This window comes from Myotis nattereri (genome assembly GCF_964212035.1).
Source record: "Myotis nattereri genome assembly, chromosome: 15".
Lineage (NCBI taxonomy): Eukaryota > Metazoa > Chordata > Mammalia > Chiroptera > Vespertilionidae > Myotis > Myotis nattereri.
Genome location: NC_138090.1, coordinates 26531154 through 26544010, shown reverse-complemented (window position 1 = coordinate 26544010; position 12857 = coordinate 26531154). Strand labels below are relative to the sequence as shown.

Genomic DNA, 12857 nt, shown 5'->3' with positions numbered 1-12857 from the left:
ACAACCAATGATGACTGATTCCTGCAAGTTAGCGGGGAGCTGTACAAGATCAAACGCACTGGTTTAATCGGTCAATTCAAAGCAACTGACTTACATGGCAATCTGTTTTCTAACCAGTTGGCCTGGTCAAGTACAAGCAGCCAGTGAGAGCCTAGGAAATTTCCACTAAGTAAAAGACATAAATGGTGCAACTGCTGATTACAAAGTTCCTGCTCATGTCGCCCACACATTAGATCATGATGAGGTGACGACACTGAAAACAAAAGCACAACGCTGCTCTGAGGCCCTCGGGCCGCTGAACTACGGTTATTCAAATAGGACAGTGAAATGACTGCCATTTTCCCCCTTTGGTTTTTAGACAGAGTGAAGGGACCGAAGGAGGGGGAGAGGGAGAGAGAAACATTGATGTGAGAGACATCGATGGGTTGTCTCTGCATGTGCCTTGACCAGTGCCAGGGATCGAGCCTGCATCCCAGGTACATACCCTTGACCAGGAATCAAACCTGTGACCCTCTGGTTCGAGGGCTGACACTAACCACCGACGAGCCGCGCGGGCCAGGGCATGACTGCCGTTTTTAATTCCGAGTGGAGCCCAGAGTAGCTCACGCACTTTCCTGGTTGTTGGGCAAACAATACACCAACCAGTTAAACCTCATTATATTCTTCCCTGTAAGAGAACTTCCAAGTCTTGTAGTAAATGACATATTAAAGAAAAATCTCTCTATAATATACTTCTGACGATAACTCAGCATTCACATTAGTTTAAGGACTGTCTATAAGGACGTATCAAATGCTAATGAAGGAAAGTAACTCAATTTATACCCACACACCAAGGTTAATGGGCAAAGTTCTACATGTAAATGACCTAAAGTTAGAGAAACTCTATGAGACTTGCAAAAACCCTACACATTGCAGCACAAAATACTAAACATTGAGTTCAAAGTCCTAAGAACCAGTAACATGGATAAGCCCACCGTTCTCTCGGGACCCCAGGGAAGTGCTGGATTTACTAGCATGATCTGATTCTCTATCCGCGAGCCAATCATTCACTCCAGGGACCAGATGCAGATAATTCTTAATCCCAGGCCAGCATCTCCTTGCTATGTATTTTGTCCCTTCCTGAGTTACGTGCTTCTGTCTGCAGCTGGGTGTGCTGATCCAGCTTAAGCAAAACTGGGAGGCTACATCTGTCTAAATACATGGGAGTTGTTAGGTGGTATGCAGGCTCTCTTTCAAACAAAGCTAGCTTTCACCTCTCAAACCCAGCATCCTCACCTGCAGGTAACAGTGGAGCCCTTTGCAGGCTACCACGCGGCTCAATTTAAAAGCCCGGGCATACCAGTGGGGACAGCACCTCAAGAGTGGATCAGCCTTAGCTGGTTTGGCTCAGTGGATAGAACGTCGGCCTGCGGACTGGAAAGTCCCAGGATCGATTCCAGTCAAAGGCAAATGCCCAGGTTGTGGGCTCAATTCCACCATGGGGGACATGCAGGAGGCAGCTGATCAATGATTCTCTTATCATTGATGTTTCTCTCTCTCTCCCTCTACCTTCCTCTCTGAAATCAATAAAAATATACTAAAAAATAACGAAAGGAGTTTGTGGATTCAGTTAGAATTCCAAAAGCGGATAAAAATGTCCAAAATAAAATTGGAGTTTAAAAAAAAAAAAGTGGATCAGTGTCACTGCACAGCACATGTTAACCGACACCGAATGTCCCACTGGACTTAGTTCATCTCGACCACTTTTGAGAGACCTGAGACCTTTCAAAGTAAGTTTCTCAATACCTCAGTCATTTCCAACATATTTTGGGCTTGACAAATATACACCTTAGCAATTTAAAAATTATGTAGAAAGCCCTATTTGAGGAGAAACTTCTCATCTAAACACACAGGATGTGTTTTGAGACTTGGAAGCAGGTTGTGTAGCAATAACAGCCTTTTGTGGCCTCTTGTTCGATTCCTGTGACAGGCATTGGGGCCAGAGGGCCCTGTTCTTGAGAGGGCGTCAGTCTCATAACTTTACATCTGCGGAGCCACGTTATCCTGCTGGGAGAGGATGGCCAGCACCATCGGTGGAGGCTGAGTGCCTGCTCAGGACAGATCAGCGATCCCAACAGGAGAGACAGGATGACAGCATGACATCCTGGCTCACAGCTTGACAACCCTGAACTCAATGAAGAGCTTCAGAAATGGGTTTCATTTCATCTTCAGCTGAGTTATTGCTGGTGTGGGTTGCTTCCCCCAAAGTTAACTGGGCTTCCAAACACTTGCACGTTATTTCATTGAGAGGCTAATTGTTACAGGACTTGTAAGTTGGCCGAGTGAATCGGAGTAGGGTCACAACAGGGTGAGTAGGCCGCGTGGCCAGTGATAGGACTGCAAGCTCTGAACGTGGGAGGTGCACAGGCTACGACTGGGAACACCAGGTGGCAGGAGGAAGAGCTTGGGAAGCAGGCTCAGACCATGTACAACTGCTTGTCTGGAGATCCAAGGACATTTCTATGACTTGTTTGCATGGCGAAAGCGTGGCACTAGTGGCACAAGAGCCGCGGGGGTGGCCCGAGTGTGGCCATCCCTCCTCTCCACCTCTTCGGTCTAGGAAGGCTTCCTTTCCACGATGCAAGGGTGGCATCCGGTGTTAAGATGCCCCAGTGGCATACAAAAGATGCTAGGCCCATCAAAACCCACCACTTTGGTGACGCTGATAATGCAGTAGACGGGGGGTGGGGGGGGGTGGTGGTGGAGGGACAGACTGGGGGGGGTTAGACACAGCACAGAAACAACTGAGGGAGACTTCACCTCCCCTTTTCTGCTATCCGAAGATCCAATCCCATTTACCCATCCAGTTCTCACTTGGGAAACATTAACCAAGCACAGACTGTCTTGGCGCGTCTCTCTCACACACGTCAGCTGATCCAAGAGCCTGCATCCCCATCACTGGAAAAGGCACTCAGTCAAAGAAACACCAAGCACAGTGTCAGACCAACTTAGTGATTTTTATTGATGGGCGACAACTTGATATCCTAGGCATCACTAAACTGTGTACAACTGGAGACGCGGCATTAGAGAAGAGCAGGCAGCAAAAGTAAACAGAATGGACTTGAGATCAATCTTCATTATTTTGCCCATTATTTCATTATGTGTACACAGAAGCATGAATGCAATTTGAAATCTTTTCATGGCAATAAAGTTACAATCACCCATCTATGTGACTAACACCTTAACTCCAAATATTTGATCTGTAATGTGTAAGTAAGCAGTTTCTCGTCACACAATTATTAAAATGTGTTGTTTTTTCCTATTAGAAACCAGCAACTCATTCTTTGTGTTTATTTTTTTTGAAGAACTATTTCTTCTCCAATAACCGGCTCATTTTTATCATTTATCAAAAATTAAAGGGTGGGGGAAGAAAGTGTGATGGATTAAAAAATTCATTTTTTAAGGAAAGATAAAATTCATTTTCACAAATTTACAAGTGTCGTTGCTGGTGCAGAATTCATCCTACTAAGCAATCAGACTGGAAATCAAAGGCAAGTTCCCCTCCAACTCAGCAATCAGCATTATTTCAAAATTATGGATTTTTGTGTATTTTCTTAAATCAAGCGACAGTCTGTTTCAGCCAAGTGATTTGATTTGGAAGTTAGAAGACACCATAAACTATGTTGTGCACAAACCCAAGGCATCTCCTTTTCATTCTAGCCCATTTTTGCAAAAGGGAGGAAGAGTTTCTCTCTAAAGAGCCACTAAAGAGAGGAAAGAAGTCAGTGAGAGTTGGTTCTACAAGCAGGTGTCGGCACACACAGTGCACAGGCGGCTACAGCAGGTCCACTCGGCGGTAATAGAGGAGGTAGGCTGTGCGGTCTGCAGCGGGCTTCACCACCTGGTATTGGTTAATCACCTTGACCATCTGGTCATCGATGCGCAGCCAGCCATTCAGACCAATCTGGAAGACGTCCGTCGTGTAGTGACCACCCGTCGCACTGCTGCCGTGATGGTAGACCACTGGAAGAGAGGGCCCGGTGGGGGACCCAGTGAGACAAGCACTGCACACCAACAGCATAAACACACCCACCAAAAATCAGACTACCTCCAAAACTCTGTCTTGTGAGACACTTACCAAAATAGGTGGGAGAGAGAGAACTTAATGACACAAGGCAGTTTATTCAAACACAAAGACCTTAAAACAATTTACAATAAAAAGATATACACGTACATCTTAACATCTTTTAAATATTCAATACATCACAAACAATAAAACAAATCCTGATAAAATAGGGTTGTTCCATTTGTCAGCCCTTTAGGCAAAGGTTATCGGCCAGCTGAATATTTGTTTGTTTGTTTGTTTGTTTGTTTATAATATATTTTATTGATTTTTTACAGAGAGGAAGGGAGAGGGATAAAGAGTTAGAAACATCAATGAGAGAGAAACAATAATCAGCTGCCTCTTGCACACTCCCCACTGGGGATGTGCCCGCAACCAAGGTACATGCCCTTGACCGGAAACGAACCTGGGACCCTTGAGTCTGCAGGCCTACGCTCTATCCACTGAGCCAAACCGGTTAGGGCATCGGCCAGCTGAATATTTAATACTTTAGAGAGAACGCTGGAAATTAGAACATGAAAGACACCCCCACAGAGCCACAGTATAAAGTAATCAACATCTGAAAACACACCCAGAGACCTACAAAAAGTTCATGCCCTTGATCTAGCCAAGACCACTTTGAGACTGTTCTAAAAGACACAGATTCTATAACAATGAAAAAATGGAAAAACCTAAATACCCACTAGAAGGAATTAGTGAATTATATTACTAGAGGCCCGGTGCAGGAAATTCATGAACTGGGGGAGGGGAGAGTCCTCAGCCTGACCTGCGCCCTCTCGCAGTCTGGGAGCCCTCAGGGGATGTCTGACTACTGTGGAGGTGGCAGAGGCTCCTGACACCACCTGCAGCCGTGAGCCCAGCTTCTGGCTGAGCAGTGCTCCTCCTATGGGAGCACACTTACCAAGGGGCAGCTCCTGCGTTGAGCATCTGCCCCCTGGTGGTCAGTGCACATCATAGTGACCAGTTGTTCTGCTGTTCGGTCAATTTGCATATTAGCCTTTTATTATATAGGATGAGAATTTTCATGGAACTGATTTTGATATAGGAATATGCTATATTACATGAAAAAATGAGAATCCTAAGTTTTCTATGAAATATCTTCCATGATGACTCACAGCACCCACCTCACCGAAGGCAATACAAAAGGAAGGATGACAAAGAAGCTAGAAAACACTAATAAAGACAGCCAGAAAAGCAAACACAACTGTTGCAAATAACTATCAAAAGAGATACAAAGCTTCCAAGGCACAAGAGACTCAGGCTATAGAAGAGAAAGAATGGGTAAAAAGCCTAGAAGACAAGCTGGAACCACAGGGAGCTCTAGGCTCCCGGTTCTGGGACAGGGCTGTCCAGCACCCCCCTTACCCACCCTAGAGGGGGATTCCTGTGCCTGACTGAGAAGCATGTGAGCTCAGGCCACCTTCTCATGCACACCTGACAGTGCCATATGAAGAGTTTGGGACTCCTAACCCAGCTGGGTGACTCCGTGTCACAGCCACTCCAAGCACCATGTACCACAGGTACCACACGGCAGCAGGAAAAGGTCACATTCTCAAAGTGCCAGGCTGGCGGCCTAAACCTACTCCTCCGTCTCAGAGACAGAAACGATCATGTCAAACAAGGTCTTATGTTGGGCTCAGTTTAGAGCCAAGAGGGTATTTTGTCAAATTCCAAGCACCAAATTTCAGGTAAAATACACATTTTCAAATGATTTCTTGACTTAAAAGTTCCATAGCAATACCAATAGTGAAATCTATTCTTTATGTTAAATGGCATTATGGCAAAATTGTGCCTGAGTAGAAACCCTTTTATCATTGCTTTAATAGGGAATTAGTGTACAAATTTACTTACCTGCAAATAGTCTATAGGTTCTGTGGCATTTAAAATTCTTATTTTTAACTCCTGGAGAAAGCAGCTCTGAAAAACAAAATATCAACAGCTCCAATCTATAAAAGCACTTACACAGAGTCTCAGAGTAACAGAAGCAAAGACTAACAAGTCTCCACTCACAGAACTAACTGGTAGACCAGGGAAACAAAACTCTATCCTTTATTTGCATAAAAAGTGGCCCACGAAATTAGCTGTGCAGTGTAGTAAAAGACATAATCAGCAACCAACCCATCAAAGAAATATGAGCAATATGCTGAAACTATTAAGCTCATGCTAGGAACCCCTTAAAAGCAGATGTTCTAAAAAGTGAGGGGGGGTGGGTTGCCCACTTATAAGCAAAAACAAAACAAAACCATAACAGTCCTGGAAAACCCAGGCAGCAAAATATTTCACATGGGAGTCAGGCCACAAAACTTCAATTACACAACAGTACATGGCTTCTCCACAGAGGTTCCAACTACCAGCTGGTGCAGGCCAGGTCTCTTGCCTTAAAGCACCCAGTTCCCCTTTATAGAAGTGCCACTCAGATGCTGGGAAGAGTTCACCTGGAGATTACTGGCTCCTTCTCTATTTCTCAACTCTATCATTTCTCTTTCTAGAAAGCATCTGAGGTGGCAGCTGATATAAAAATACATGTAACAAGAAACGCCATGCAAATAAAATCTGTAGGAAACCACACAAGTCAGTCCATCTAGGTGGTTAATTTGGGGGTGAGGGAAGGTGCAAGAGTGGGTCAGAGGACGCCTGTTGGACTGTTGGCTGTTTCCTGAAAGCCATGCAGACTGGGACGATGACCCAGTATGTGATTCTCCGCTGGAGTTTCTTCCCTGTTCTGGTCCTCAGATGGGATCAGAAAAACATGCTGCCTAGGAATGAAGCAGCTCACTATGAGAGGAGGGGAGGACCATAAACTGGCACAGGAGTCGAAATTTTCAGCCACAGGAAGAAATGGAACATCCCTGGGGTAGTAGAAGCCGATCATAAGCATAAGGCTGCCACCCACCAGTTCCTGAGTCATCTGGCCCAAAATACAGGGCAAGTGGGTGCCGTGCTGTGGGGAGGGAGGGGAGGGAAGAAAGGTGACAGGGACCCGGGGCTCTTCCCGACCCAGAGATGCCATCCCGTCCTCTTTCCTGTTTTTCAGCCACTCCGATTATTTTGAGAATCACCTCTAACTTGTGTTGCTCCTGATCAAGCTTTATTATCAGAAAACATTTTTCAGCAATTCTAAAGCTTTCAAGGAAAGCTGCTTCAAGCTGTACTTGTAGCAAGACAACCTGAGCCTGGTGCTTTTGCCAAGAATGTGCCGCTGCTGCTAAGCCCAGGTTACCTGATGGAGACTAGTGGCAACACACAAACCTAAAAGGTATGTTACCGCAACCGGGTCAGAGAAACCCCCAGAATAGGGAACATTCCCAATTCACTAAAAAAAGCCCATTTAGCCAGGCTGATGCACACAGTTAATACATAGTATAAGAAAAATTGTTTTGTACCATTAAACTATAAATTGATACTCATTTTGATGGATAAAACCTATTTTTTCTAATCTAGTAAGATATTTTATTTTTGCCTTTATTTTTAAAAAGCCATTTTAATGAGAATTTGAAAAAAGGTCTATTAAAAGTCAAGAAATTCCTTCATCTTGACCTTCTTCAGAAATGCTCATGTGTCAAATGCCCACTGGTTTCCAGGAGTACTGTCACCATAAACACTGTTGCCTTACATATTTCTCACCTTTACTAATTTCCAAGTCCACAGGATATTCAATATTTTTTATGAGCTTCTGACATCCGCCAGTCTTCTCGTAAACAAATCGTTTCAGGTGCAGCACGAGGACAGGAGGAAGCTTTTCCAGGGTCACCCTCCGGCTAATCTCCACCTGGGACACAAAGCACACAGGTCCAGCGGCCACCTGACTCCAGGCAGCAGAGGCCACGCCCCTTCCACTCAAAGACCTCCGAGGGCCGACTCCTTACAGTACATGGCAAAGCTTCTGGACATTTCTGGGGTTGTGAGATATTTTCAACACCTTAGAAATCTACTGGTGTCCTTCTTAGAAAAATGCATATATCTTTGTAAATACCACTGCAGAGGATCCCTTGGGTACCTGAGCCCATCTGTGAACTCATGTTAACAATCTTTGCTCTGTGGCACTAATGACAAATTGGCATAACCATAAAAAAGCTAACTTAGTGGTACCTTGAATTATATATTTACTAGAGGCCCGGTGCAAAAAAATTTGTGCACTCTGGGGGGAGGGGGGGTCCCTCAGCCCGGCCTGTGCCCTCTCGCAGTCTGGGACCCCTCGGGAGATAACGACCTGCTGGCTTAGGCCTGCTCCCGGTGGCAGAGGGCAGGCCCAATCCCTAGGTGCAGCCCCTGGTCGGGCTCAGAGCAGGGCCAATTGGGGAGTTGGGGCGCCGCCCCCTGTCATGCACAGAGCAGGGCGGATCGGGAGGTTGCCATGCCACCCTCAGTCATGCTCAGGGTAGGGCCGATTAGGGGGTTGGGGCACCGCCCCCTGTCACACTCAAGTCAGGGTCGATGGGGAGGTTGCGGCGCCACCTCCCGTCACGCAAAGAGCAGGGCCAATCGGGGGGTTGGGGCACTGCCCCCTGTCACACACAGAACAGGGCCGATCAGGGGGTTGGGGCACCGCACCCTGTCACACACACAGCTGCAGGGCAATCAGGGTGTTGGGGAGCTCCCCCCCTATCAGGCACAGAGCAGGGCTGATCTGGGGGTTGGGGCGCCTTCCCCTGTCACGAACAGAGCAGGGCGAATAGGTAGGTTGTGGCCCCGCCCCCTGTCACACACAGAGCCTCAGGGCGATCAGGGGGTTTGGGCGCTGCCCCTGTCACACTGATCCCGGTGCCAGGAGGCCTCTCAGTTCCGCTGATCCCGGTGCTGGGAGGCCTCACGGCTCCGCTGATCCCAGTGCTGGGAGGCATATTACCCTTTTACCCTTTTACTATATAGGATAGAGGCCTGGTGCACGGGTGGGGGCCGGCTGGTTTGCCCTGAAGGGTGTCCTGGATCAGTGTGGGAGTCCCCACTGGGGTGCCTGGCCAGTCTGGGTGAGGGGCTGAGGGCTGTTTTCAGGCTGGCGGGTGACTGAAGCTCCCAACTGCTCCTTTTTTTCTTTTTCTTTTTTTATTCTGGGCCAGCTTTAGCTCTGGCTCCAGCTCTGAGGCCTCTGCTGCTGAAAGCAGGTAACTGGTTTGTTTGGGTTCTATAATCGAAACACTGTATCAACTCCAGCTCTGAGATCCCAGCAGGCTGAAAGCAGGTTTCTGGGGTTTTGTTTAGCTTCTATATTTGTAACAATGTTTCAAACTGCAAGCTCAGAGGGCGGCAAGGCAGGCGGGGAACGTTAGTTTCCTCCGTCACTGAAGCAAGCAAGCCTCATGTTAGCTTCAAGCTGCCTGGCTGCCATCTTGGCTGGCAGTTAATTTGCATATTGTGCTGATTAGCCAATGGGAAGGGTAGCGGACGTACGCTAATTACCATGTCTCTCTTTTATTAGATAGGATTAGCTTGTTTTTTAATAACTCTCATAGTGTTGATAAAACTGAGGCTGATATGTTTCTTGAATCAGATGCTTTAACCCTAAAACTACTTATTCTAACCCTTTCATAGCTTCTAATAAATGCTTTTCATTAAATGCAACTTAATATATACTTTCACAGGTCTAATGAATGCTTATTAAAATGCAACTTCACAAATAATACTTCACTCCTTTATTGTTCTCTATACTTATAAACTCTTTAAGAACAGATAACATGCCCACCGTGTGTCTTTGTATTCTAGTGTTTCTGTATCTAACAGAATCTGTGATTGAATGAAAATCTGTGACTGAATGAAAAGCGTGACCACAGCTCAACAGTTGAAACTAGGAATGATGGCTCTGGATTCCTCACCTGAGAACTGGGAGAGCTGGATTGAAGTATCTCTGGGATGCTTCTCAGTGTGGTGACCTGTCATTTTTACCTTAACCTTTTGTGCACCATAAGCATCTATAGATGCAATTAAATTCAAAATATCGTGGCATGCCCTAGCTGGTTTTGCTCAGTGGGTAGAGCATTGGCCTATGGACTGAAGGGTCCCAGGTTCGATTCCAACCAAGGGCACATGCCCAAGTTGTGGGGCTCGATCCCCAGTAGGGGGCGTGGAGGAGGCAGCCAATCGATGATTCTCTCTCATCACTGATGTTTCTATCTTCCTCTCCCTTCCTCTCTGAAATCAATAAAAATATATTTTTTAAAAAAAATATTTTTAAATTGTGGCGTGTGGGGATGGTTTCCATTTTGGACACATGGCAGTTAACTGGTTAAGCCTCAAGCAGTTCACTGGATGGTTAATCTGAAATTCTTAAATGTGTTTTTTGGGTTTCCAGACAAATGAAGGCATACTTTCTTGTCACTCAACAAAAGCAGACCCTAATCACATTTTCCCATGGACCATCATCCTGCGTCTCCGTCCCCCCTTCCCCCCCACCCACAGACATTTGATCTAAAAGTATAATAAAATTAAACTTGGGCTTCGCCAGAGTGGCTCAGTTGGTTGAGTGTCATCCCAAGGACCAAAAAGTCACCAGTTCAATTCATGGTCAGGGCACATGCCCAGGTTGCGGGTTCAATCCCCAGCGGCAGCATACAGGAGGCAGCTGACTGATGTCATCGATGTTTCTCTTCCTCTCCCTCTCCCTTTCTTCTCTCCCTCTCTCTCTCTCTCTCTCTCTCTCTCTCTCTCTCTCTCTCTCTTTCTCTCTCATCAATAAAAACTTTATTTTTTTAAACACCAACTTGATATTTTAAAAAGTTTAAAAAACCACATTCCAGAAATTGTGTTATTTGCTCTTTACAGATATCACAAGTTGTCCAAAATGTTCCTTCCTCAAATATCTGCTTTTCTGAGTGTTCTCTTATCTGATAACCACACACCATCATGACCATGGAGCTAGAACAGCTAGAAGTGTTCTTTTTAACCTTCAAGGCTCTGCCAAAACATCACTTCTTTCTTGAATCCTTCCTCTCAGCCTGCTACCCAGAACAAATCATCGTTCCTTAACACTCTCTGACAATAGGCCAATAACCACCTCTATCTCAATTCATACCTCCCATTCCACCTCCTCCCCAAACTCCAAGTTTAATTGCAGCAGAAGTAACAGAGGGAACAATAGATACATCACAAAGGGCTTTCCCGACAGCCCAGGGACAGCCCCCGCAGCAGGACGAGTAGGCAGACCTGCACAGCTGGCTCAAAGAAGAGCACAGGAAGAGTAGCCCAGTGGCCAGGACAGTGCATCCAACTCTGGAGTCACAGCTGCCAGAGAACAAGCTGTGGACAGTCCCCACAACCAAGTTCACATTCCTGCCACACAAAGCAACCTCCCTGAAACAAGTACCCCCTAGCTTTCTCTTCTATTAAGTCCCACCACTAGAATCTGCTTAGCTTATTCACAAAGCCAACTGCCAAGATTTTGACACTGGCTTCCACCACTTTTAATTTTAAACAAAACTGCCCAGGAGAAGGAATCAGAAAATATGGTAAAGGATTAGGCATAGTTTCTGCAAATCCCCCAAGAGCTGGCTTCACCAATCAATGCAGGAGACCCCAGAGGCACTGAAGTCCCCAGAAAAACACATCCTACTTCTGTTCTTCACTCAGGTCACAAGTCGCAAGGCAAGGGTATGCTCACCTTGGCTATGCAAGGATCTGACACGTTTTCTACAGTGGGACGTCATTCTTCACCTTGCAGTCACTACACACTATTATTTCAATCAAGCTTCACAGGAATTCTACAAACTGTTCAAAAAAGCACTGCCCCCCACTAGCCTGCAGTCATTTCCCAACAAATGTGTATGAATTCACTGCCACAATTTAAGACAATAATGGAGAAGACATTCTCAACTGAAGAGCTGGAAACAGGCATAAACTGGCACATCTGGACAGCCAGGAACTAGGAAGCCCTCAAAGAGCAGAATCTACCCATCTCTCCAGATCGAGCTGACAGGTGCACCACACTGAGCCACAATCTGTGTCTCCGCCACTAGAACAATGACTTCCTCTACTTCAATGTCCTGGAAGATCTACAATCAAATTCAAAACAGATGTGCTATGAATCTCTTTTATGTCCTGACTAATCTCATGAAACTGTGCTCTAAGATATCAGGAATGTAAACAAGCCATCAGCCTCTGATAGGGGTAGCAATGACTTTGTGGTACCATGATTAGATAGCCAGAAAATTAAACACAACTCGGGATAAATAATCTGCAAGACCGTTACCTTGTGCTACATGACTCAGAGCTAAAGGAGATTGTTAGGATCATCTGTTTCAACCATTTCATCTAAAAATGTGAAAAATCTCAGTCCAAAAAAGTTAAGCAACTGATTTAAGAGGCTGAACTCAAATCCACCTGTCCTCATTCCTAATTCTGTGTTCTTTCCACCATACCCGAGTGCCTTGGTAGACAGGTTCAGGATCAACTGTGAATATACCTCTTGTTTGGTTTTTGTGGTATAACCTTGGACAGATTCTCTTGCCACCAAGCTTTCCAATGCATCCTGGACGGTACGGATCTTGTCAGACTGGATATCCAACTGCAGCGTGAAAAATGGCTGCAAGGTGGCAGATTCTTTTGAACTCTGCTGGTAAACCACAGACCTAAGAATTGAAAACAAAAACAAAAAACTTAAGAGACCACTCCTTCCCACTTTCTCTTAAAATTATCCAACAGGAGAGAGGAATAAACACTGAAAATGAGATTATTCAATATCACCTTCAGAAGACCAGAGAGAACAGAAAAGCCAAAAATATACTGAATTTAAAAATAATTCTGGCCCTAGTCAGTTTGGCTAAGA

General features: G+C 45.6%; 1 protein-coding gene across 1 annotated transcript in view; it reads right to left on the bottom strand.

Moving 5' to 3' along the window:
• Nucleotides 1-2975: 2975 nt before the first annotated feature.
• USP10 (ubiquitin specific peptidase 10) overlaps nt 2976-12857 on the bottom strand; it is a gene marked incomplete at its 5' end in the record, with an annotated part of 63170 nt that continues 53288 nt past the window's right edge. Inside the window, 4 exon segments of the mRNA XM_081107968.1 lie at nt 2976-4002; nt 5954-6019; nt 7727-7871; nt 12495-12660. Coding sequence (XP_080964094.1) covers nt 3815-4002; nt 5954-6019; nt 7727-7871; nt 12495-12660 — 565 coding nt within the window. The 3' untranslated portion in view covers nt 2976-3814.